This window comes from Rutilus rutilus (assembly GCF_951802725.1).
Source record: "Rutilus rutilus genome assembly, chromosome: 5".
NCBI lineage: Eukaryota > Metazoa > Chordata > Actinopteri > Cypriniformes > Leuciscidae > Rutilus > Rutilus rutilus.
In genome coordinates, this window is record NC_140213.1 from 5,486,850 (window position 1) to 5,511,038 (window position 24,189).

The following is a 24,189-nucleotide window of genomic DNA, read 5'->3' on the forward strand; positions in this document are numbered from 1 at the left end:
GGGCAGGACGGTGAATCTCTCCTGGTCTCAGGGCAGAAGTCATATTTTTCTCTTCTCAGGGCAATATAGTTGGACAAAAGGGAGTCAGCTGTCTTATCTGGTCTCAGGGCAGAAGTGGTCTGAGGGCAGGATGGTGAATCTCTCCTGGTCTCAGGGCAGAAGTCATATTTTTCTCTTCTCAGGGCAATATAGTTGGACAAAAGGGAGTCAGCTGTCTTCTCTGGTCTCAGGGCAGAAGTGGTCTGAGGGCAGGACGGTGAATCTCTCCTGGTCTCAGGGCAGAAGTCATATTTTTCTCTTCTCAGGGCAATATAGTTGGACAAAAGGGAGTCAGCTGTCTTCTCTGGTCTCAGGGCAGAAGTGGTCTGAGGGCAGGACGGTGAATCCCTCCTGGTCTCAGGGCAGAAGTCATATTTTTCTCTTCTCAGGGCAATATAGTTGGACAAAAGGGAGTCAGCTGTCTTCTCTGGTCTCAGGGCAGAAGTGGTCTGAGGGCAGGACGGTGAATCCCTCCTGGTCTCAGGGCAGAAGTCATATTTTTCTCTTCTCAGGGCAATATAGTTGGACAAAAGGGAGTCAGCTGTCTTCTCTGGTCTCAGGGCAGAAGTGGTCTCAGGGCAGGACGGTGAATCTCTCCTGGTCTCAGGGCAGAAGTCATATTTTTCTCTTCTCAGGGCAATATAGTTGGACAAAAGGGAGTCAGCTGTCTTCTCTGGTTTCAGGGCAGAAGTGGTCTGAGGGCAGGACGGTGAATCTCTCCTGGTCTCAGGGCAGAAGTCATATTTTTCTCTTCTCAGGGCAATATAGTTGGACAAAAGGGAGTCAGCTGTCTTCTCTGGTCTCAGGGCAGAAGTGGTCTGAGGGCAGGACGGTGAATCTCTCCTGGTCTCAGGGCAGAAGTCATATTTTTCTCTTCTCAGGGCAATATAGTTGGACAAAAGGGAGTCAGCTGTCTTCTCTGGTCTCAGGGCAGAAGTGGTCTGAGGGCAGGACGGTGAATCTCTCCTGGTCTCAGGGCAGAAGTCATATTTTTCTCTTCTCAGGGCAATATAGTTGGACAAAAGGGAGTCAATTAAGGCAGAGACTGTTTCCTATGGAATGCCAAAGCTGACTTTATTTTAAATAAATAAATAAATGCATAAATATACGAAGAAATGTAAAAGAGCAAAAATACATAAATATACAAAGAAATGTAAAAAAAGTACAAATAAATTAGTATTTATACTTTTATTTCCTTAAAATATAATATTCCTTATTCCTATATAAAATTTAATTTTTTCACACATTTATTTATTTCAACTTATTTATTTCCACAAGATTTATTTATACAAGGTGTCACTGTGGCCTCAAAGCTTCAGCACTGCCACTCTGAGCTCGATTGCTGATGTGATGTCTGAGGTAAAACAAATAAATAAATGTGGAAATGAATAAAAGTGGAAATAAATAAATGTAGAAATAAATAAAAGTGTGAAAAATACAATTATACATAAAGTAATAAAAGTATAAATACTCATTTATTTGTACTTTTTTACATTTCTTTGTATATTTATTTATGTATGTATTTTTGCTCTTTTACATTTCTTCGTATATTTATGTATTTATTTATAATAAAGTCAGCTTTGGCATTCCAGGTTTCCCACAATTTTGTCCCAGGGCAGGTGAATCCATCCTGGTCTCAGGGCAGAAGTTGTTTTGTAGGATTTTCCTCATGACTGTTTAGTCTCATCTGGTCCCAGGGCAAAAACCATTCTTTTCCACAATTTTGTCCCAGGGCAGGTGAATCCCTCCTGGTCTCAGGGCAGAAGTGGTCTGAGGGCAGGTGAATCTCTCCTGGTCTCAGGACAGAAGTCGTATTTTTCTGTTCTCAGGGCAACATAGTTGGACAGAATGGAGTCAGCTGTCTTCTCTGGTCTCAGGGCAGAAGTGGTCTGAGGGCAGGACGGTGAATCTCTCCTGGTCTCAGGGCAGAAGTCATATTTTTCTCTTCTCAGGGCAATATAGTTGGACAAAAGGGAGTCAACTGTCTTCTCTGGTCTCAGGGCAGAAGTGGTCTGAGGGCAGGACGGTGAATCTCTCCTGGTCTCAGGGCAGAAGTCATATTTTTCTCTTCTCAGGGCAATATAGTTGGACAAAAGGGAGTCAGCTGTCTTCTCTGGTCTCAGGGCAGAAGTGGTCTGAGGGCAGGACGGTGAATCCCTCCTGGTCTCAGGGCAGAAGTCATATTTTTCTCTTCTCAGGGCAATATAGTTGGACAAAAGGGAGTCAGCTGTCTTCTCTGGTCTCAGGGCAGAAGTGGTCTCAGGGCAGGACGGTGAATCTCTCCTGGTCTCAGGGCAGAAGTCATATTTTTCTCTTCTCAGGGCAATATAGTTGGACAAAAGGGAGTCAACTGTCTTCTCTGGTCTGAGGGCAGAAGTGGTCTCAGGGCAGGACGGTGAATCTCTCCTGGTCTCAGGGCAGAAGTCATATTTTTCTCTTCTCAGGGCAATATAGTTGGACAAAAGGGAGTCAACTGTCTTCTCTGGTCTCAGGGCAGAAGTGGTCTGAGGGCAGGACGGTGAATCTCTCCTGGTCTCAGGGCAGAAGTCATATTTTTCTCTTCTCAGGGCAATATAGTTGGACAAAAGGGAGTCAGCTGTCTTCTCTGGTCTCAGGGCAGAAGTGGTCTGAGGGCAGGACGGTGAATCCCTCCTGGTCTCAGGGCAGAAGTCATATTTTTCTCTTCTCAGGGCAATATAGTTGGACAAAAGGGAGTCAGCTGTCTTCTCTGGTCTCAGGGCAGAAGTGGTCTGAGGGCAGGACGGTGAATCCCTCCTGGTCTCAGGGCAGAAGTCATATTTTTCTCTTCTCAGGGCAATATAGTTGGACAAAAGGGAGTCAGCTGTCTTCTCTGGTCTCAGGGCAGAAGTGGTCTGAGGGCAGGACGGTGAATCCCTCCTGGTCTCAGGGCAGAAGTCATATTTTTCTCTTCTCAGGGCAATATAGTTGGACAAAAGGGAGTCAACTGTCTTTTCTGGTCTCAGGGCAGAAGTGGTCTGAGGGCAGGACGGTGAATCTCTCCTGGTCTCAGGGCAGAAGTCATATTTTTCTCTTCTCAGGGCAATATAGTTGGACAAAAGGGAGTCAGCTGTCTTCTCTGGTCTCAGGGCAGAAGTGGTCTGAGGGCAGGACGGTGAATCTCTCCTGGTCTCAGGGCAGAAGTCATATTTTTCTCTTCTCAGGGCAATATAGTTGGACAAAAGGGAGTCAACTGTCTTTTCTGGTCTCAGGGCAGAAGTGGTCTCAGGGCAGGACGGTGAATCTCTCCTGGTCTCAGGGCAGAAGTCATATTTTTCTCTTCTCAGGGCAATATAGTTGGACAAAAGGGAGTCAGCTGTCTTCTCTGGTCTCAGGGCAGAAGTGGTCTCAGGGCAGGACGGTGAATCTCTCCTGGTCTCAGGGCAGAAGTCATATTTTTCTCTTCTCAGGGCAATATAGTTGGACAAAAGGGAGTCAACTGTCTTTTCTGGTCTCAGGGCAGAAGTGGTCTGAGGGCAGGACGGTGAATCCCTCCTGGTCTCAGGGCAGAAGTCATATTTTTCTCTTCTCAGGGCAATATAGTTGGACAAAAGGGAGTCAACTGTCTTTTCTGGTCTCAGGGCAGAAGTGGTCTGAGGGCAGGACGGTGAATCTCTCCTGGTCTCAGGGCAGAAGTAATATTTTTCTCTTCTCAGGGCAATATAGTTGGACAAAAGGGAGTCAGCTGTCTTCTCTGGTCTCAGGGCAGAAGTGGTCTGAGGGCAGGACGGTGAATCCCTCCTGGTCTCAGGGCAGAAGTCATATTTTTCTCTTCTCAGGGCAATATAGTTGGACAAAAGGGAGTCAACTGTCTTTTCTGGTCTCAGGGCAGAAGTGGTCTCAGGGCAGGACGGTGAATCTCTCCTGGTCTCAGGGCAGAAGTCATATTTTTCTCTTCTCAGGGCAATATAGTTGGACAAAAGGGAGTCAGCTGTCTTCTCTGGTCTCAGGGCAGAAGTGGTCTGAGGGCAGGTGAATCCCTCCTGGTCTCAGGGCAGAAGTCATATTTTTCTCTTCTCAGGGCAATATAGTTGGACAAAAGGGAGTCAGCTGTCTTCTCTGGTCTCAGGGCAGAAGTGGTCTGAGGGCAGGACGGTGAATCTCTCCTGGTCTCAGGGCAGAAGTCATATTTTTCTCTTCTCAGGGCAATATAGTTGGACAAAAGGGAGTCAGCTGTCTTCTCTGGTCTCAGGGCAGAAGGCATATTTTTTTATGTATTATTTAGTATATTAGTAGTTTGTATAATATGCAGCGCTGCCTGGAATAATAATTCTTCTTCTTCTTCTTCTTCTTCTTCTTCTTCTTCTTCTTCTTCTTCTTCTTCTTCTTCTTCTTCTTCTTCTTCTTCTTCTTCTTCTTCTTCTTCTTCTTCTTCTTCTTCTTCTTCTTCTTCTTCTTCTTCTTCTTCTTCTTCTTCTTCTTCTTCTTCTTCTTCTTCTTCTTCTTCTTCTTCTTCTTCTTCTTCTTCTTCTTCTTCTTCTTCTTCTTCTTCTTCTTCTTCTTCTTCTTCTTCTTCTTCTTCTAAATATTTATCACGACCGATCAGTTTGATGCTTAGCCTGTGTTTCTCCAAAAATCTATATGTTCAAGTTTAGTGTCTTTTATAATTTCAGAATATGGCGACACATTGGGTGAATGGTGTTAAAAAACGGTTGAAGAAGCCACATGACTCCAGGGTCCACCAAGATGTTGTTATTATTAGGGGGGATGCCAAGGAGTTCATGGAGGGTTACATCAAAGAAGTGCAGGAGAAGGAGCATTGCTACTTCAGACCCCCAGTCTGCCGCCGGCAGGACTATTATTACTATGGCTGTGACCGTGGGAATCACGCTGCAGGCAAAAGTAATGGAGAAGCCACACAAACTCGGGCCAATTCTTGCAAGGCATACATCTCTTTCAAAGTCATCACGGATGCCGGAATATCAGGTGCCATAATCCAAAAGATGCTACAGCACACTGGCCATGACGAGGCTAATTCTAAAGAGAAAAACCGCATCCACCCAGACCTGCATTCCCTCATTGAAATATGGCTTCAACAGGGTTGTTCTACTTCTGAGATCTTAATAAAAAGCTATGATTGGGCTCAACAAAATGGGCATGTGGACAAAAAAGACCGCCGGTTTTACTTGACCCCTAATGACATTCGGCTTTTAAAGAAAAACCTCAGAGGTGTGGGTGACAGTGATTCTGTCAGTGTGGACCATTTGGTTTCCATGGAACTCAGAGACAACATCTGTTTTTATCAGCCACTTCACAATGAACAACCATTCATTTTAGTTGTACAAACACCATTTCAAAAACAACTTTTGGAAGAGAACCCCCATCCAATGGTTTTCATGGATGCTTCATACAAAGGCATAACAGCCTACGGGTATGCATTTTATGCACTGTTATTGATAAACAAAACTGGAAGAGGTGTGCCATTTGCCTATTTTATCCTGAGCAAGGAAACTACTGCAACAGTAAGCCTCTGCCTACAGAAGCTTCAATTGAGTAACCCAAGCTTCTATCCAAGGTCAGTCAAATGTTAGCATAATTTATGTTATACTGTATTTATTCTTTTCTTTGTAATTGGAACAACAGGAAATATGCATGTTTGACTTTGAATCTGGAAATACTACTGCACTGAGCTACAGCTTTTGAATTTTGGATCTCACTAGGTTCTTAACTCTATTCTAAATTTTCTTGATACAATGTTTACACTGTATACAATACACTCTGTCTAATGTATGCTTTTGGGTGTGGTGCAACTTTTTCCTCTCTTCTCTTTTCTTTCTTTTTCAATGTTACAGGTCAGTGATGATGGACCGTGACTTGAGAGTGCTTAATGCTATTAAAAGCGTTTTCCCAAATGCAAAGCTTCTCCTTTGTTGGTTCCATGTGCTTCAGGTAAGTCGATGAATATACAATATCACTATTTGTGACATTTAAATCTACAATGTTGTGCAGTTGACATTGACAAACTAACAGGAAAGGTCAACTGAGCAGGTACAAAGTACTATTCTAGAGATCTTTGGCAAAGTGTGCTGTTTTCAACAGTGTTCTTTAAAAATGTGGTGGGTGTGTAAACAAGTGTAATCTTTAACTGTACTGTATATTAAGGGCAATCAACTAGTGGTCTGCAACGTAATTGCTGGTGGTTGTGACATAAATACTTACAGTTTGCAGTATATGCTTATTTCAAATCCTGAATTCTACTTACATGAAACATGAAAATTTGGGATATACTGAGTTACATTGCAGTACAATAACATAAACTCCCTTTTGGCCAAGCAATAGAAACTAACTGCCACGTGACAGGGTGAAATAACATACCCTAATGTGCATCTGAAGCAATTTATGCTGTTATAGGCTGTTAACCGGTGGCTTGTGAAGACAGATGGAGGTCACCTGACACCTGAACAAAGAAATGTGGTAATTCATGCCATGGCATCAATGAAAGCTTGTCTGACGGTACTATATTTACTATATTTTCTTACATTCATAACCCCAGTGCAACTAAGTGGTCCTGAACAAATTATGCATTCTGTAGTGCAGTGGTTCCCAAACCTGTCCTGGAGGACCACCAACACTGCACGTTTTCTTTTTCTCCCTAGTCAAACACACCTGATTCAACTCATCAGCTCATTAACCCATGTGATAATGAGCTGATGAGTTGAATCAGGTGTATTTGACTAGGGAGAAAAAGAAAACGTGCAGTGTTGGTGGTCCTCCAGGACAGGTTTGGGATCCACTGCTGTAGTGTACATAATAGTGAGTTTACAATTATTTATACTTTTTCTTTTTAATGTTTGTATATAAGCATCTCAGATTAAATATGTTTTTCCCCTAAGGAGGAAGAGTTTCTCAATGTATCTGCCAAGAAATGCAGTGAGATCGACACCTTTTTGGATAGTCCCCATGTAACAACTTATCTGAAGACAAATTGGTTTACTTATGCGGAGCTGTGGGTAAACTTTGGCAGAACGTTCTATCACTGTAGCAGTGAGACAAACAACAAGGCTGAAAGGTATTTTACTTACATTTGCCAATAATATTTCAAATAATTTATTTTCATATTGGGATCAGAGTATTTGCTTAAAACATCAAGGTGTTGCTAACATCATGTTCCTAAAATTATGCATGCAAATATAGTGCCAGTCTCTACTAGCTTTTCTCAAAATGGCATGGGCCTATCTAATACCACATATTGAACACTGACTTACTATGCACTGAACGTTACGTCTTACCACAAGGCCGGCTCACCTCGTGGTCTGACTATTGGGAGGCAAAGTTTACCATGAGCTGAAAAACCCATATTCCCCAAATCAGCAGTTAATGCAGCTCTTTAGGTTGAATGAGCGAGGTTTCACTGAAGTCAGAAAAAATATGTAGGAATCAGTGTTTTACACTGATAGTTTATTTTGTATTGCTATTCAATTATTTTCTCCCAATTTGATAGGAAGCCAATGGTATGGTGGGTGTCAGATTTGTAATTGTCAAGCTTTTCACGTTTTTCATCCCTTTCTGTCTTAAAGATTTTTCCTTACGTTGAAATACCAGTTTCTGCGAGGCCAGGCAAACCGAAGAGTCGACCAACTTCTGCTTTTGCTATGTGGAGATGTAGAAAAGTATTACAGGTTAGTAATCTCTCTAACAGGGAATGTGGATTTTGCCAAATGGCTATTTCAGCCTGTTATAGAATAAAATAAAATGAGACGCAGCTACTTTCATGAAGCTTGCCACCCTCTCACAGTCTTAACAGTGAATTCATTTTTTATGGAGCTGTTGCACTAAAAAACAATCACCATGGCTACATGACTACACAATGAAACTTGCATTTAGCTAAAATCTATCCAACAATAAGGGCCAATATACAGAATGGTTATGAGTTTATGGTATTGCATAAGTTATTGGCCATCCAATCAGAATATGCAAAATGTGTGCCATTAAAAAGTTTGTGATGGTGCACTTACCTGTGTTGAAGCTAGCTAGGGCACACTCTCACACACTGGTCCCCTGTCGCTCCCCACTGTCCTATCTGAGGCAAAGGCTACTATTTTACTGTAATTCCAAATTTGTGTCTTGTTTTTCATTACTGCAGCTACATGGATGGCCTCAGCGAAGCAGGACGACTGACATTATCCAGCTCTGCTGCTCACCAGGCTGCTGCGCTGCTATTTAAAAATGGTGTGGGCAAAGATTTGGACATAGAAGCGGGGCAGTGCTTTGTGCCGTCACAGTCAACAAACACAGCCTACAAAGTTAACTTGTTACACTTCACGTGTGAATGCACCAATTTCCGGATGGGAAACATATGCAAACATATTCTCTTGGTGAAGATGGAGGTAGGCAGGAGAGGTATTGACATTGAAAAAATGCGTAATAATAAAGCGCTAGAAATCATCAGCCTCCGTCTCTATCAGCAGACTGAAGATGAAATAACCATCTTCAATAGTGATGGGACTATGAGTATTGTGAATAGGAAAACTCCGACTTTGTGCACATGCATTGCTAATAGTTTTGGAGAAAGATGTGTTTGCATACATGTCACACATGTCCTCAAGCCTCAAGACATTCTCACAGACCCCAAAGAAAATGCACAAGTGTCTGAAGCCTCCCATGGGAATCCTCCCATACAGTCCATGTTATCAGACCTACTAGAGTGGAGCAAGTCCGAAGCATTTGAACATACCCCTGAACTGTACAATACCATCCAAAGAGCACACAAGCTGGCTTTTGGAAAATTCACTGCTGTGTCCAGAAAAAGGAAAATTACCCCTTTACATGGTTACCGTAAAAAAATTAAAAAAGCTAGACTGCAGAGAGCAGTAGTTGAGAACTTTAAAAGCAAAAGAAGAGCAAGAAGAACTTAATTCTGTTATTCTGGAGGTGCCATTGTTTGCATGTGAAAGCGCCCGTCTTGATTGGTTGATGAATTTTCTTGGTAGTTAAGGTAAATAAAATACTGATAATTAAATCAAAGTTTTATGAAGTTTTGGGAAATATATAGACTTCTTACATTAATGGCAGAAGCAATAGTAGTGTTTTACCAATATGAAATGTAAATTACACCAGCAGAGTGGTGAAGTACACAGGTCCCGTAATTCAGTAAAAGTATTGATCCCCAAGAAAAATGTACTCACAATTACAAATAAAGAAAATTGCTTTATAACTTTGATGCTTTGATACATTCTCAGTCCAAAACCAAGACTTTACATACATTCTTATGGTTTAACTTAACATGTATTTGGCAAATTATGTTTTCAACCTTGTGTTGTCACAAAAAAAAAAAAAACACTTTCTTCAACGGTTTAAGCCATTTTTTTCAGTTTGGTTTTGCTTTTTCCAACATTTTAAATTATTTCTTTTACATATTTTCAGTGCTTATTTCTACGTCCCATATTTTCTGATATAAAACAAAAATTGAAACCGGGTCAATTTCACCCGAAGTCAACACAAGGGTTAAATCACATCTATATTGTGCAAAGTATTTTACTTAGTAAACCATAAAGACTATTCCTTTGTCAAGGCTACCCATAAATGCAGATACCACTTTAAAATTGACATGCTTTATTTACTTCTGGAGGCAGTGGAGGTTCTCTGCCTCGACCAGGCACGCATCAATTAAAGAAAACGCACCCTTCAACATTTCTGGTCCAAGGCCATGCGTAGCGAGGTTGTAATAGGACCAGTTGGCCTCCATCGCGGTCTTTATCCTTGTTAGTGTCTGCCTGCAAAAGTGTTAAAAACAGATGTTATTGACATAAAGAACAGTGGTAGAGGTGATGTAATACAATAATGCATATGTAGATCTAAGCCTTTTTAATCTTGCATACTGGCATTGGTAACAACAGATCAATGAACCTGCAGTGTTGGGCCTTGACGATGGCCTCAAGATGTTGGTCCTCCTCCAGGCAAGCCTGGCCAATTTTTTGAATTGGTAGGTATTTAAAACCCATGTAATTTACATCCTCTGCAAGGGCCAGACATTCTTCTACAAATACACAGTGCAAGAGAGTACAAAAAAATTATATTTTTGTCAAACTAAGAATGGAGTATACTGTTAAGGACAGAAACGAGATTCAGTCATTCCAAAAAAAGTTCTGATCAACAAGTGAAAGTGCCTTGATGATGCCATTTGATGAGTCCGCCTAGTTGATAAGATCTATGAAAATTTCATAATTACAGCCTATAATGTTACTTGGGGAAGAGGTAAGTCCTGTTAATTCAAGACCTCTCAGTAATACAAAGGTAGATTCTTTCTGAGCCTACTTATCCCAGAATCTTCATTTAAGTGGGCTAACATCTTACAGAGACATAAGACACGATAACGAGATAGCGTCTATAAACAAAAGATGTTTACCCAACCTCCTATCTCACTGTTTTCTGCAACCAAAAACATATAGATCAGAGTTAATAATCTATGTGCATCCGTGTTGGTGGCAATTTCTAAGTGAATAGGTCAATGATGCAATAATCACAATAAATAATAAAACTTGTAAAACAAGATTTGAAAATTAAAAAATATTTTTGCTATTTGTCTTATTCATTCTTATGATTTGACATCACAGTGAGGTTGCAATTTCACCCCGATTGCATGCCATACTGCTGTAAAGTGTAAGATGGTGGTATTGGAAAAGCCTAATATTTTCTGAGGTGGTACTCAAGGTAAAAAAAAATTTAAATCACTGCCCAATGTCATGCAGAATAGTTATTTCTGGCAATGTGTTTGTATTGTGCGTAACAAGAACCAATTTCAATGCCTTCACATCCTGCCAAAATAGTGCAAAATTACCAAAATCTTAATGGTAACAAAGATTTCCGCCTAGCCAGACTATTAAGAAAAGATTCTTATACCAGCTGTGTGAAGTGATGGGTGGTCCACTGCCCTTAAACTCTTGCACATCATGTTCTTAACCTCTAGACCTCAGTTACCTTCACACAACTTGCTGACACTTGTTGACAGCCTGATTCGTGGTCCTGGCTCCACCTGTGAGTCGTGCAACTTGGCCATGACCGCCTCTTTTTGGCTCTTGCCTTTCCTTAAGTAGGCCACCAGAGCATTGGGCGAATAGCCCTCTGGTGGCCCACACCTTCTAACCAGTTCCTCCCTAGTCACTTTATATCTGCAATATCAGTGGAGATTTTAAGCAGGCATATAGAGTTAAAACAATCTTCTACCTTGTAGAAATGTTGGTAGGTAACACTTTAGGTACAGGAGAACACATACATGACACCTTAAAAAGGGTTTTAAATCTAGGTGGAAGCTGGGGACTTTTAAAGATTTATTCCACAGCAAAGGTGCTGCAAGTAGGAATTTTGTGCCATGTTAGCATGATGAGCCATGTAAGAGGCTGTTATGAGCTTTTGTAAAGGCTTAGGAATATGATATGCACCTGTCCTTACAGCAAGAGTTTACCTAAATTTGGGAAATTAGTAATTGTCTGTAGAGAAACAGATTTCTGCTTAAAAATTCCTTCTGTGTACTTCTGATAGCCTAGTTACCAGCCCCACCTACTTCATTTCATACAGTAAGTGTGACCCCGCGCAATCACAGTTCCGGACTTTGAAAACATACCGAGCCAAATGCGTTCCTCCCTTGTACACAGAAACATTTTTCGATTGTCTACGTTCGTTAGTACCTCCCAAGAAGGTAATTTCTCAGGGCCAGACATAACTGCAGAGCAAATTTAAATTTAAATATAATAGCGTGCAACACCGAGGGTTATACCCAGTCTAATATACTGTATTTTCCGCACTATAAGGTGGTAATCGTGCAATGTGTAGACCTGTGCACAGTTATTGTTTGGAACTATTAATTGCTTAGAGAAGAATTATGTAAATGTATGAAATATTGATGGTAATGACATACAGTTACCTTTTGGCCTTGGTCCCGTCAGGTAACCGGAGAACACTCTCCACTTCGAATAATACTGTAGAAGTGAAAAAATATTGTTTTTATTTTATTGTCAACTCATTTCATGGCCAAAACTATGCTGACCATAAATACAGTATCTTCCTACCTTGTTCACCCTCTGTGGACTCAGATTCCTGTGCAAGGCCACCATCTACTATATTTAAAGGAGAAATCCGGTGAATTTTAACATTGAGCTCATTTTTTTGTAATAAAAATATTTTTGGATAAAAATTATGTTATTTAAGCCAGCGCAAATACTTATATTTACATCCTGTTTTCGGTCGAAGGCCATAGTAATCGATTGTTGAGTTCACGCGCGTGATCATAGGTAACTTAACCTATGCGCGTGAACTCGACAATCGACTAGTATGGCCTTTGACCGAAAACAGGATGTAAATATAGGTATGAGCGCTGGCTGAATTAACTTCACTTTTATTCATATCTTTCACATCTACTGCAGTCAGATTCAACCCGTGTTCACTCTGAAGGAATCACTCACATTGGCTGTGCACTTGTAATGACACATCAAGGATGTTAAGAGGCTAAAAGCAGGTTTAAAACTTGCCCCATTGAAGTCAACAGGGTGCAAATTTTAAAAAGAGGATAACACGGTGTAGGCAACACCGATTTGTGTCGTTGTTCTCTGTACTGACAGCACTCCAAATTTACAAAAAAATTAGCTCAATGTTAAAATTGACCGGAGTTCTCCTTTAAGACCAATCAGAGAACAGCATTCAGGGAACAAACTGTTTCAAAAGAAAGATCTCTGTACTTTCCTAACAGCAAAGTTAATACATCAAAGACACAATTGCTTACTGAAAAGATCCCTAAATGTATGTTGTGAGTGAGTGACTCGAATGCTGACCATAAATACAGTATCTTCCTACCTTGTTCACCCTCCGTGGACTCAGATTCCTGTGCAAGGCCACCATCTACTATATATAAGACCAATCAGAGAACAGCATTCAGGGAACAAACTGTTTCAAAAGAAAGATCTCTGTACTTTCCTAACAGCAATGTGCTGTTGGTGGCAGAGGAAAGGTGCGTATGTGTGTGTGTGTTCTCTATATTTTTTTTTACCTGCACATGGGTGCTCTCCAACAGGTTGATCTGTCCAAACATAAAAGAAAACAAATGCCTACATGAAAGATCTTCAGGTGGGCTGTGTGTGTTTGTATATTTCTTACCTAAAAAGCAGTGCTATGTGGATCAGTTAATACATCAAAGACACAATTGACCTTTCGCCGGCCCCTCCCCCTAAACGGCCATTGTCCAATCACACATCATAGCAACCGTTACTATGTGAGCAGGTCCGACAAACATTAGCAAGATGGTGTTGAAGCGTGCGCCCACGGCGTTTGTAAATCGGACACTAGATACCCCGAGAGATTGTCTGGAGGAGTTGTGTTCTTTCCATTCCCAAAGCCGAAAACACAACGTGAGCGATGCCTACAATGGATAAAACAGTGTGGACGGCCCCACTCCCAGTTAAATGTGTCGAACATTACGAAGCATAAATACGTCTGCTGGCTGTGGTGTCGATGGCTACTTAAAGTTTTTTTGTTTTGTTTTTCTGATCTGAAAAACTATCCTATCTGTTACTCAAAAAACATATTATTGTCTGAACCGCGAGTTTTATGATCTGTTGTCCCCCTAATAAATATTATAGTAAGTGCATTATGAAAGACAAGCAATGAAAGTTATTTAGATGCAAATTAAGGCTATGTCTGGTTAAACAGTTATTGAGCCCTATCTTGCACCCAGCGCAATTGACTTTGTACACGTACGCATGTATCATTCCTATTTTGCACCCGCGCAAAGCGGACTTTTCCCTCCACAGAAGCAGGTCGGTTAACTAAGAAATACACTTGCGCTCCCCGGGGCGGTTCAGCGCAAAGAGGAGGCGTGTTCCGGCGCAAACGTTCCCTCATGCTATTTTACAGGTTTAGAAAACAATTCCGCCACTGACCAAAAAAAAACAGTCTAAAGTCAGTGGCGCATTGCACATGTTATTCATATGCTATTTTAAGGGCGCATGCTTGGCCTAAATCAATGTAGCGTGTGCACAACGCACATACACTTTGATTCTCTCATCTACACACAGACGCAGCAGTTATCATTTTTGCAAATCATACATTATTACGATAGATAGATAGATAGATAGATAGATAGATATAGTTTATTATAAAAGCATACATCTAGCTTATACATTTACCCAAATTATCATACGCCTGTTTAACCGATGTTAATTTGGGTGTGTTTCTCCATCCCCAACGTCCCTGACGGGAACGTCGGTCTCCTCGGCCTTGAACCGCTCCTGGCGTGCGCCTGGCAAATCCGCCGTTATAATAGGAATCCGCTTTAGAACAAGCGTGCCTGCTCTTAAAGGGAATGTGAGATGTCGCTCTGATTGGTTTATTTCACGTTACGCCCAAACCACACCTATGAATAATGAAGCTACTTCAGACCAACCCCTTTTAGATTTGCGCCAGGGGCAAGAGTCATTTATCCCGCCGGGAAAATAGCAACAGCGCCAAGACCCGCCCACAAAGTTACTTGCGCTTTGACACTTGCGTTTCAGATCGTTAAAATAGGGCCCATTGTGTGATTTCGTTTATTGTGCGTTGTCAACTTGAAGCATGAATTTGAGAAAGAAAATCATTTTTGGAAGAAAATGCACCACGTACTTTTGTCAATGATATAAGTTATAGCTAAAAGATTGTAAAAGCTTTCAGTTCACCCTGCCTAATTGTAGTTGAAAAGTCAAATTAAGCTTGATTAATGATATACTGTGACTGATCAGATAAACTACAGCATCGGGAATAACTCCCATGTGTTTTGCAGCATTTAAAATTTTTGTCATAGTGTGTTATGCGAAAAAACACACATAAGAAATTATTGCTGACAGTTTTTTCTTTCACACAAAAACACAACAGTTTCAACAGTGTCTTTCAATGCTTTTAAACACTTGTTTTCTTGTTCTTTGTCATATCACAAATGATGTGTATGAACACCGGTAAGTTAAGCATTAGCCTCGATAGAGACGTAGATAGTAGTCGTGTCTCCTTCATTGCGTATTTTTATATTTTGAATATATCCCTCCACTGCATACTGTAACCCCTTTTGCCTCGATCTGGAGGATATCGCGGAGGTATTGCTCCAAAAATGGTCACTGACACGCACGGGTATACCTCTTCCCGTCATGGCAATCTGTCGCGCTGGTTGTGTTTGACCATTTGTTTGTCGGACGTAGCAACAGTAACTAAGGGGGGCGGGGCTCGGCGAAAGGTCAATTGCTTACTGAAAAGATCCCTACATGTATGTTGTGAGTGAGTGACTCGAATGCTGACCATAAATAAAGTATCTTCCTACCTTGTTCACCCTCCGTGGACTCAGATTCCTGTGCAAGGCCACCATCTACTATATATAAGACCAATCAGAGAACAGCATTCAGGGAACAAACTGTTTCAAAAGAAAGATCTCTGTACTTTCCTAACAGCAAAGTTAATACATCAAAGACACAATTGCTTACTGAAAAGATCCCTAAATGTATGTTGTGAGTGAGTGACTCGAATGCTGACCATAAATACAGTATCTTCCTACCTTGTTCACCCTCCGTGGACTCAGATTCCTGTGCAAGGCCACCATCTACTATATATAAGACCAATCAGAGAACAGCATTCAGGGAACAAACTGTTTCAAAAGAAAGATCTCTGTACTTTCCTAACAGCAAAGTTAATACATCAAAGACACAATTGCTTACTGAAAAGATCCCTACATGTATGTTGTGAGTGAGTGACTCGAATGCTGATCACCATCTACTGTATTTAAGACTGTGTCTGTGTGTGTGTGTGTGTGTGTGTGTGTGTGTGTGTGTACCTAAGCTAATCAAGAGCAGAACCAGTCTTGGAACAACATTGGTACAAATTTACTTAACATTAACAATTATACTAGGTTTGGTTGTAGCTTGTCTACATACATCAGCCCTACTTACCAAACAGAATTGCCTAGAATCTCAATACACCTAAAATGAATCCCAGTCTGTGGCTGTTCTTACCTGTATTTTTAGACTTGGCGATTTTTCCCTAGAAAAGAGAAAAAAACATTAAGTATACAATGTGTTGAGAAACAGTATGTATATTTTGATCATTAACCCTTGCCTTTTTTCTTCTTAGAGTCTTCGTATCTAAAAGAAATGAACATGTTTCTTAATGTCATTTTAATGTTATTATAATGTTTCAAAAACCAAATAATAATCATGAAAATAATGATTCATTCTGCATGCTTATTTCAATGTGCGTAGAACCAAGACAGTGTATTCACCTCATCCTTCTAAGAAAGATCGTAAATAAATAGCATCTGATTTTGAACATAAACTTAATGTCATATTTTATGCTTGAAATGATGTAGTAACAATGTACTCCGAAGTATGACATCCTCCGAATTTACAAGTTAAAGCTACCACTCCAAATCATCAGTAAGTTAAACTTAATGCAGGCAGCTACAGGTAGCCAGCAGAGCTCAATAAGGAGCACCCATACCGTACATATGTCTACTACTTACCAAGGGAGTTGAACAACAAAGTCCCAAGTCTCTCCCGCTCTTGAGCGATAGGGAGGCATTGGAGGTGCCCTTGTTGTCCCTGGAGGATCATTTCTGCAAACTAAAAGAGCAACAGAAAGTCTATTTTAATGAAATAATGTAACTTATAATAAATGTGAACAACAAATTGTGGTAAAAATTTTTTTGACTATATTACAAGAGAAGATTATGGGGCTCATTTAATAATTATATGATCATGATTCCTGTATCGTGTGCTGAAGGTAGTACTGTGTCCATGTCAAAAATCCATTAATATTTGATCTGAAACTTTCATTCAAAATTGCTCTAAAGTGAAAACTAAAAATATTTATATTTTCAAAAGAAAACAGAAACATTATGCAGAAAACGACCAAACTGTACCATTAGTGAGAACACCCCACATGACAAAGCGTCGTTTTGTAAGTCATGGTCCCTCTTCATCATCTTCCAGGGCCCTTGGCAGCCTCTGCTAGCAGCAAATAAGCTGAAAGATTAGAGAAAATAATTGTGAAGGAGATCTCTGCTGAATTTTCATTATCTCATTTTATAGAGCAATACAAAAACCTTGTACCTCCAATTTTCCATTATTTGGAAGCAATGCTGTGGTTGCTCCCCCAAGGAGTCGATGTAGGTGATAGTTCCCTCTTTCAAGTTGCAATGCTATACAAAAGATGGGAAAACATATGAGAAAGGTTTGAAGGAGAATTTCAACCAATCTGTGTTGAAAATGATTGAAATTATTTTAAAACGTGAAGCACTAACAGCTCATACAACACAAATGAGAATGACACAACAGCAACAATAATGACTAGTGTGATGCTATTTAGCGAATAATAGTCTCTGCATAACCTAACAGCAACCTACAAAGAGGGTCCAGTGGCACTCTCCCAGCAAGTAGGGCCCGAAGATGGCACTGGCTCCTTTAAGAATGTTTTTCTGACAGGAAAAGAAGAAAACATTCATGAACAAACATAAATAAACTTGACACCTAATGTGTTCAGCAGCACTGCCACTGAACAATAACTTTAAACATTTACATAACTCTTACTTTTAAGAAATAAGTACTCCTAGCCCTAGAGCTGCCCTCCAAAATCAGGCGCATAGCCTGACTATTAATTGCCTCTGTCCCAGGCTGGCTCTAAGCGAGGGAGAGAAATGGTTTAAGTCATTAAATCATGTTAAATCTATATTTGAATTGTATGTATGTATGTGAGTGAGTGAGTGAGTGAGTGAGTTTTGTAAAAAGGTATGAGTTACCCTGCTCATGACGTAAAATAAGGCATCCATTACCTGGGGAAGTAATACATAAAAAAAATATATAAAATTATATAATATACATATATATATATATAAACTGCAATAAATCACAATAGAGTCAAGGTGAAGGGAAAGAGGATAATTTTTTTAAAGAAATAGAAAATTACCTCATCTGGAAGTTCAAATGGGCCTAAAAGGGCCTCCAAACTACCCAGAAAGATTTGGAAAGGCCCAATTGTCCCAAGGACATCTTCACTATGAAGTCCTTGGGACTTCAGTGTTTCTAAGTCTGCATGGGTGAAGAAAATAAAAGTCCCAAAATAAGTCACCTTACTTAGGCTAACAGGCACAAATGTAATCCAATCAACTATTACATGTAGCATACAAAACTACTTTAAAGTAGTGCTGGCAATTTGGCGAATTAGTTTTTTCCCCACGATTTTTATAATCTTTGGCGTCTAAAATTCACATTTATCGACTAGCGACTTTTTTGCAGACTTCTGAATGTGTTGGTTTCACACGTTGTTTTGGTGATAACCATCAAAATACACAGTCTAACAGCGCTCTGTTTCAAGTGCTTATCTGTGAGTTAGTGATGTCACACTAGGCTGAAACGGGCAACTAGAGCATATGGGCAAAAGTTTTAGACACATGTACTATGTTGAGGCAAGTCGGGGCCACATATTATACAATTTATAAATAGCCTAGTTGTGTTGAATGCCATGCCAATGATGTTTAATGTTACAGCAGCGCCAGCACTTCTCATTATTTCACAAATTTTTGGTAGGTTACAGCCTCATCATGGGCCTATTACATAAAAACAATCTGGCAAGTGCTTGTGTTGCCCATGTGTCTAATCGTTCTAAAAACACCAGCTAAAAAAAGTACCGGAATGTGCTCTACCTGGTCAGATGTATGCAAATTATATCATTATGTATGCAGATGATGCCAATGAGTAACATAGATTAGGAAAAAAATAGTTTTGAATAACTTACTGTTCATTTGGCTTGGTTAAGTTTCCCTTTACAGGCAAAGACAAAAGACAAAAATTAAAAACATGTATTTCTGCTGAAGCATTAAATTGGATACTTATGACAACCTATAACTATGATACTTACATCCCTGAGGCAAAACTTAAATGGAGGAAAAGACACTGGCCTCAAACTAATTCTAAGCCAGGGCAGGGTAGCCTGGGATCAGTGCAGACCTGAGACCAGGAGAGATTCACCGTCCTGCCCTCAGACCACTTCTGCCCTGAGACCAGAGAAGACAGCTGACTCCCTTTTGTCCAACTATATTGCCCTGAGAAGAGAAAAATATGACTTCTGCCCTGAGACCAGGAGGGATTCACCGTCCTGCCCTCAGACCACTTCTGCCCTGAGACCAGAGAAGACAGCTGACTCCCTTTTGTCCAACTATATTGCCCTGAGAAGAGAAAAATATGACTTCTGCCCTGAGACCAGGAGAGATTCACCGTCCTGCCCTGAGACCACTTCTGCCCTGAGACCAGAGAAGACAGCTGACTCCCTTTTGTCCAACTATATTGCCCTGAGAAGAGAAAAATATGACTTCTGCCCTGAGACCAGGAGAGATTCACCTGCCCTCAGACCACTTCTGCCCTGAGACCAGAGAAGACAGCTGACTCCCTTTTGTCCAACTATATTGCCCTGAGAAGAGAAAAATATGACTTCTGCCCTGAGACCAGGAGAGATTCACCGTCCTGCCCTGAGACCACTTCTGCCCTGAGACCAGAGAAGACAGCTGACTCCCTTTTGTCCAACTATATTGCCCCGAGAAGAGAAAAATATGACTTCTGCCCTGAGACCAGGAGAGATTCACCGTCCTGCCCTGAGACCACTTCTGCCCTGAGACCAGAGAAGACAGCTGACTCCCTTTTGTCCAACTATATTGCCCTGAGAAGAGAAAAATATGACTTCTGCCCTGAGACCAGGAGAGATTCACCTGCCCTCAGACCACTTCTGCCCTGAGACCAGAGAAGACAGCTGACTCCCTTTTGTCCAACTATATTGCCCTGAGAAGAGAAAAATATGACTTCTGCCCTGAGACCAGAGAAGACAGCTGACTCCCTTTTGTCCAACTATATTGCCCTGAGAAGAGAAAAATATGACTTCTGCCCTGAGACCAGGAGAGATTCACCGTCCTGCCCTGAGACCACTTCTGCCCTGAGACCAGAGAAGACAGCTGACTCCCTTTTGTCCAACTATATTGCCCTGAGAAGAGAAAAATATGACTTCTGCCCTGAGACCAGGAGAGATTCACCGTCCTGCCCTGAGACCACTTCTGCCCTGAGACCAGAGAAGACAGCTGACTCCCTTTTGTCCAACTATATTGCCCCGAGAAGAGAAAAATATGACTTCTGCCCTGAGACCAGGAGAGATTCACCGTCCTGCCCTGAGACCACTTCTGCCCTGAGACCAGAGAAGACAGCTGACTCCCTTTTGTCCAACTATATTGCCCTGAGAAGAGAAAAATATGACTTCTGCCCTGAGACCAGGAGAGATTCACCTGCCCTCAGACCACTTCTGCCCTGAGACCAGAGAAGACAGCTGACTCCCTTTTGTCCAACTATATTGCCCCGAGAAGAGAAAAATATGACTTCTGCCCTGAGACCAGGAGAGATTCACCGTCCTGCCCTGAGACCACTTCTGCCCTGAGACCAGAGAAGACAGCTGACTCCCTTTTGTCCAACTATATTGCCCTGAGAAGAGAAAAATATGACTTCTGCCCTGAGACCAGGAGAGATTCACCGTCCTGCCCTCAGACCACTTCTGCCCTGAGACCAGAGAAGACAGCTGACTCCCTTTTGTCCAACTATATTGCCCTGAGAAGAGAAAAATATGACTTCTGCCCTGAGACCAGGAGAGATTCACCTGCCCTCAGACCACTTCTGCCCTGAGACCAGAGAAGACAGCTGACTCCCTTTTGTCCAACTATATTGCCCTGAGAAGAGAAAAATATGACTTCTGCCCTGAGACCAGGAGAGATTCACCGTCCTGCCCTCAGACCACTTCTGCCCTGAGACCAGAGAAGACAGCTGACTCCCTTTTGTCCAACTATATTGCCCTGAGAAGAGAAAAATATGACTTCTGCCCTGAGACCAGGAGAGATTCACCTGCCCTCAGACCACTTCTGCCCTGAGACCAGAGAAGACAGCTGACTCCCTTTTGTCCAACTATATTGCCCTGAGAAGAGAAAAATATGACTTCTGCCCTGAGACCAGGAGAGATTCACCGTCCTGCCCTGAGACCACTTCTGCCCTGAGACCAGGAGGGATTCACCGTCCTGCCCTCAGACCACTTCTGCCCTGAGACCAGAGAAGACAGCTGACTCCCTTTTGTCCAACTATATTGCCCTGAGAAGAGAAAAATATGACTTCTGCCCTGAGACCAGGAGGGATTCACCATCCTGCCCTGAGACCACTTCTGCCCTGAGACCAGAGAAGACAGCTGACTCCCTTTTGTCCAACTATATTGCCCTGAGAAGAGAAAAATATGACTTCTGCCCTGAGACCAGGAGGGATTCACTGTCCTGCCCTGAGACCACTTCTGCCCTGAGACCAGAGAAGACAGCTGACTCCCTTTTGTCCAACTATATTGCCCTGAGAAGAGAAAAATATGACTTCTGCCCTGAGACCAGGAGGGATTCACCTGCCCTCAGACCACTTCTGCCCTGAGACCAGGAGGGATTCACTGTCCTACCCTGAGACCACTTCTGCCCTGAGACCAGAGAAGACAGCTGACTCCCTTTTGTCCAACTATATTGCCCTGAGAAGAGAAAAATATGACTTCTGCCCTGAGACCAGGAGAGATTCACCGTCCTGCCCTCAGACCACTTCTGCCCTGAGACCAGAGAAGACAGCTATAGTCTTCATCAAAAGTACAAATAAATGAGTATTTATACTTTTATTACTTTATGTATAATTGTATTTTTCACACTTTTATTTATTTCTACATTTATTTAATTCCACATTTATTTATTTCCACATTTATTTATTTGTTTTACCTCAGACATCACATCAGCAATCGAGCTCAGAGTGGCAGTGCTGAAGCTTTGAGGCCACAGTGACACCTTGTATAAATAAATCTTGTGGAAATAAATAAGTTGAAATAAATAAATGTGTGAAAAAATTAAATTTTATATAGGAATAAGGAACTTATACTTTTTTACATTTCTTTGTATATTTATGTATTTTTGCTCTTTTACATTTCTTCGTATATTTATGCATTTATTTATTTATTTAAAATAAAGTCAGCTTTGGCATTCCATAGGAAACAGTCTCTGCCTTAATTGGGACCAGATGATACTACCAGTCATGAAGAAAAGCCAAATTTATAAATTAGACTGACTTCTGCCCTGAGACCAGGAGGAGGGATTCACCTGCCCTGAGACAAAATTGTGGAAAATAATGGTCTCTGCCCTGGGACCAGATGAGACTAAACAGTCATGAAGAAAAGCCAAATTTATAAATGTAACTAAATTTATAAATTTAACATTGAGCATATAAAACAAAAAAAGCTCATTGGAAAAAATGAAATGTAATATTGTAGTAGTTAAAGGTTTATTTTTAGTTCAGATTAACATTTGAGATCAGCAATTGTATTCACAATGTCAAAATAAAACCGGCGTAATGTTACTTGAAAGCATTATTGATCCGTTAATAACGGAGAAATGAGAATGTTTCTCACTAACGTTAGATCTCGCAGCGATGTTATTACTTCTGTGGCGAATTCAAATGCTTTCATTACTGGATCTCTTATTAGCGCTGTGTAGTAACAGTGTCGCATGATCACGATCGGCTCGCGCTGCTTTGGTCCAAACTGATAAACGGTCCTTCAACCACACAATAACGAGCAGTTTCGTTCCACTTGCATTACGTTTGCCATTTGATGTTGGGCAATGTTGCGGTCGCGCCGGCATCTCTTACATTATGAGCGTGCTCATCTGAAAATAACGAAATTTTGGTCGGCAGGAAAAATGGTCCAATGAACCGTTCGGTTTGAATACACATTGTTCCGTTGCACATACAATGCTCCATTTTCGAGAATATTACGTTTTTGTTTTTAAAAAACTTACTTTGAAATGATAACCACCAGTTCCTCTTGCCTGCGCACCACGGAGGGAAATTGACGGTTGAGATTGGAAATGGTGGCCCCGCCTCTGCAATTCTCTCCCCTCTTGCGATTGGTTGTCATATTGAACCAATCACAAACGTTTCTGCCCTCAGGACAACTTTGAGTCAAGAAAATTCCCACCTGCACACAGTGCAGTTTATAATTGAAGGCTCAGGCACGTAGAGGTATAATGATAACAGTCTAGACTAGAGAAGATCAGCCGCTCTTTCGACAAAACGCAAGCCGATATTTTGATTTTGAACCGAGAAACGGGATGTTTAGTTTATGATTCAGGATGTTCTGCAACTTATATTTACTTTATTAAATGAGTTTGCAGGACTGGCAGTAGGCTGGCGTATTGGCTATAACCGTGACAGTTGTATTTCTTACACTTGTTTTATAAAGTCGCCATGATTTCACTACATAGCGCTTTAATATACCTCATAACAATAAAGTATGAAGCATGTGCGGTATATAAGTGAAAGAATGTGCTTACGTCTCAGGCCAGCACGCCAAACTCCTTCCTCCGCCCGGTTTCCTCCTTAAGCCGTTTCCTTCAAGTTTTATTCCACTCTTTTACCCACTTGTTGAAAAAGCAGTGTTCACTCAGTCTCGCGGTCTGAAGAGCTGGAACTGGAAGTTTAGAAGTGTCCCGTGAAGTGAAGATAAACACGCCTGAGTGAAACATGCAGCACGAGACGCGCGCGCACAGCTGACTGCAGTGACGCAAACGCTCGCTCCTCCTGTTCATGTAGGAAAAATGACCGCGTTTCCAGGCCACCGTTCAGTCCTCATTAACTCAAACTCTGTCAGCCCTCCTGATGTTAAAAAGACTTGCAATAATACACACTACTACAAGAACTGTCACTGTAGGATAATGTCTTTTATTTAGAAGCTACAAGTAAAATATGTTCAAAGATGTTAGCATTTTACACTTGTGGATACATTTTAAAGAAGCATATTGCTTGACACCCGTAAGTACAGCTTGTGCTTTTACATCTGCTTTAAGATTATGCATGGAGTCTTTAACAGCCCCTGCATGATGCTGTCAAGTGTAGGCCTAGTTGTTCAGCAGTCACTTAACAAACCCAGGATTGTCCCTCAGTTTCCCGCCTGGCCGCCTTTACATATTTCCTGCCTATGGTCATGTGGAGCAAGAAAGGAACAATGAAAAAAATCCTCATTCTTCCTCATTTTTCCTGTGCTCTTCCTGTCAGTGTCTCAGTCTGTGTCTGACTTGGACAAGGGATTTCCAGGAGCATT

The 24,189-nt window shown here is 41.3% G+C and overlaps 3 protein-coding genes across 5 annotated transcripts in view; 1 reads left to right on the forward strand and 2 right to left on the reverse strand.

Moving 5' to 3' along the window:
- The window catches only part of kifc3 (kinesin family member C3), a 50,051-nt gene extending 26,324 nt beyond the window's left edge, over window positions 1–23,727 (reverse strand). The window contains exon 1 of one of the 3 annotated variants that reach the window (XM_084408518.1): window positions 23,347–23,727. In XM_084408518.1, coding sequence (XP_084264644.1) covers window positions 23,347–23,371 — 25 coding nt within the window. In that variant the 5' untranslated portion in view covers window positions 23,372–23,727. The remainder of the gene's footprint in view (window positions 1–23,346) is intronic. The other 2 variants (XM_084408514.1, XM_084408516.1) reach the window with 2 other exon arrangements.
- On the forward strand, window positions 4,677–9,043 carry LOC311290184 (uncharacterized protein). The gene is made up of 6 exons (XM_084408525.1): window positions 4,677–5,572; window positions 5,850–5,946; window positions 6,409–6,510; window positions 6,891–7,066; window positions 7,575–7,676; window positions 8,141–9,043. Exons 1-6 carry the CDS (start codon window positions 4,779–4,781, stop codon window positions 8,910–8,912), a joined length of 2,043 nt encoding a protein of 680 aa, XP_084264651.1. The 5' UTR covers window positions 4,677–4,778; the 3' UTR covers window positions 8,913–9,043.
- Window positions 9,491–23,649, reverse strand: LOC311290185 (uncharacterized protein). Its single transcript, XM_084408526.1, has 20 exons — window positions 23,423–23,649; window positions 18,790–18,815; window positions 17,962–18,083; window positions 17,795–17,827; window positions 17,586–17,675; window positions 17,402–17,473; window positions 17,109–17,197; window positions 16,919–17,021; window positions 16,520–16,619; window positions 16,117–16,142; window positions 16,014–16,041; window positions 15,560–15,607; window positions 15,329–15,376; window positions 13,037–13,066; window positions 12,844–12,891; window positions 12,063–12,110; window positions 11,918–11,972; window positions 10,975–11,165; window positions 9,904–10,033; window positions 9,491–9,770 (listed from the first exon to the last, which is right to left on the reverse strand). Exons 2-20 carry the CDS (start codon window positions 18,794–18,796, stop codon window positions 9,614–9,616), a joined length of 1,425 nt encoding a protein of 474 aa, XP_084264652.1. The 5' UTR covers window positions 18,797–18,815; window positions 23,423–23,649; the 3' UTR covers window positions 9,491–9,613.
- Window positions 23,728–24,189: the final 462 nt, after the last annotated feature.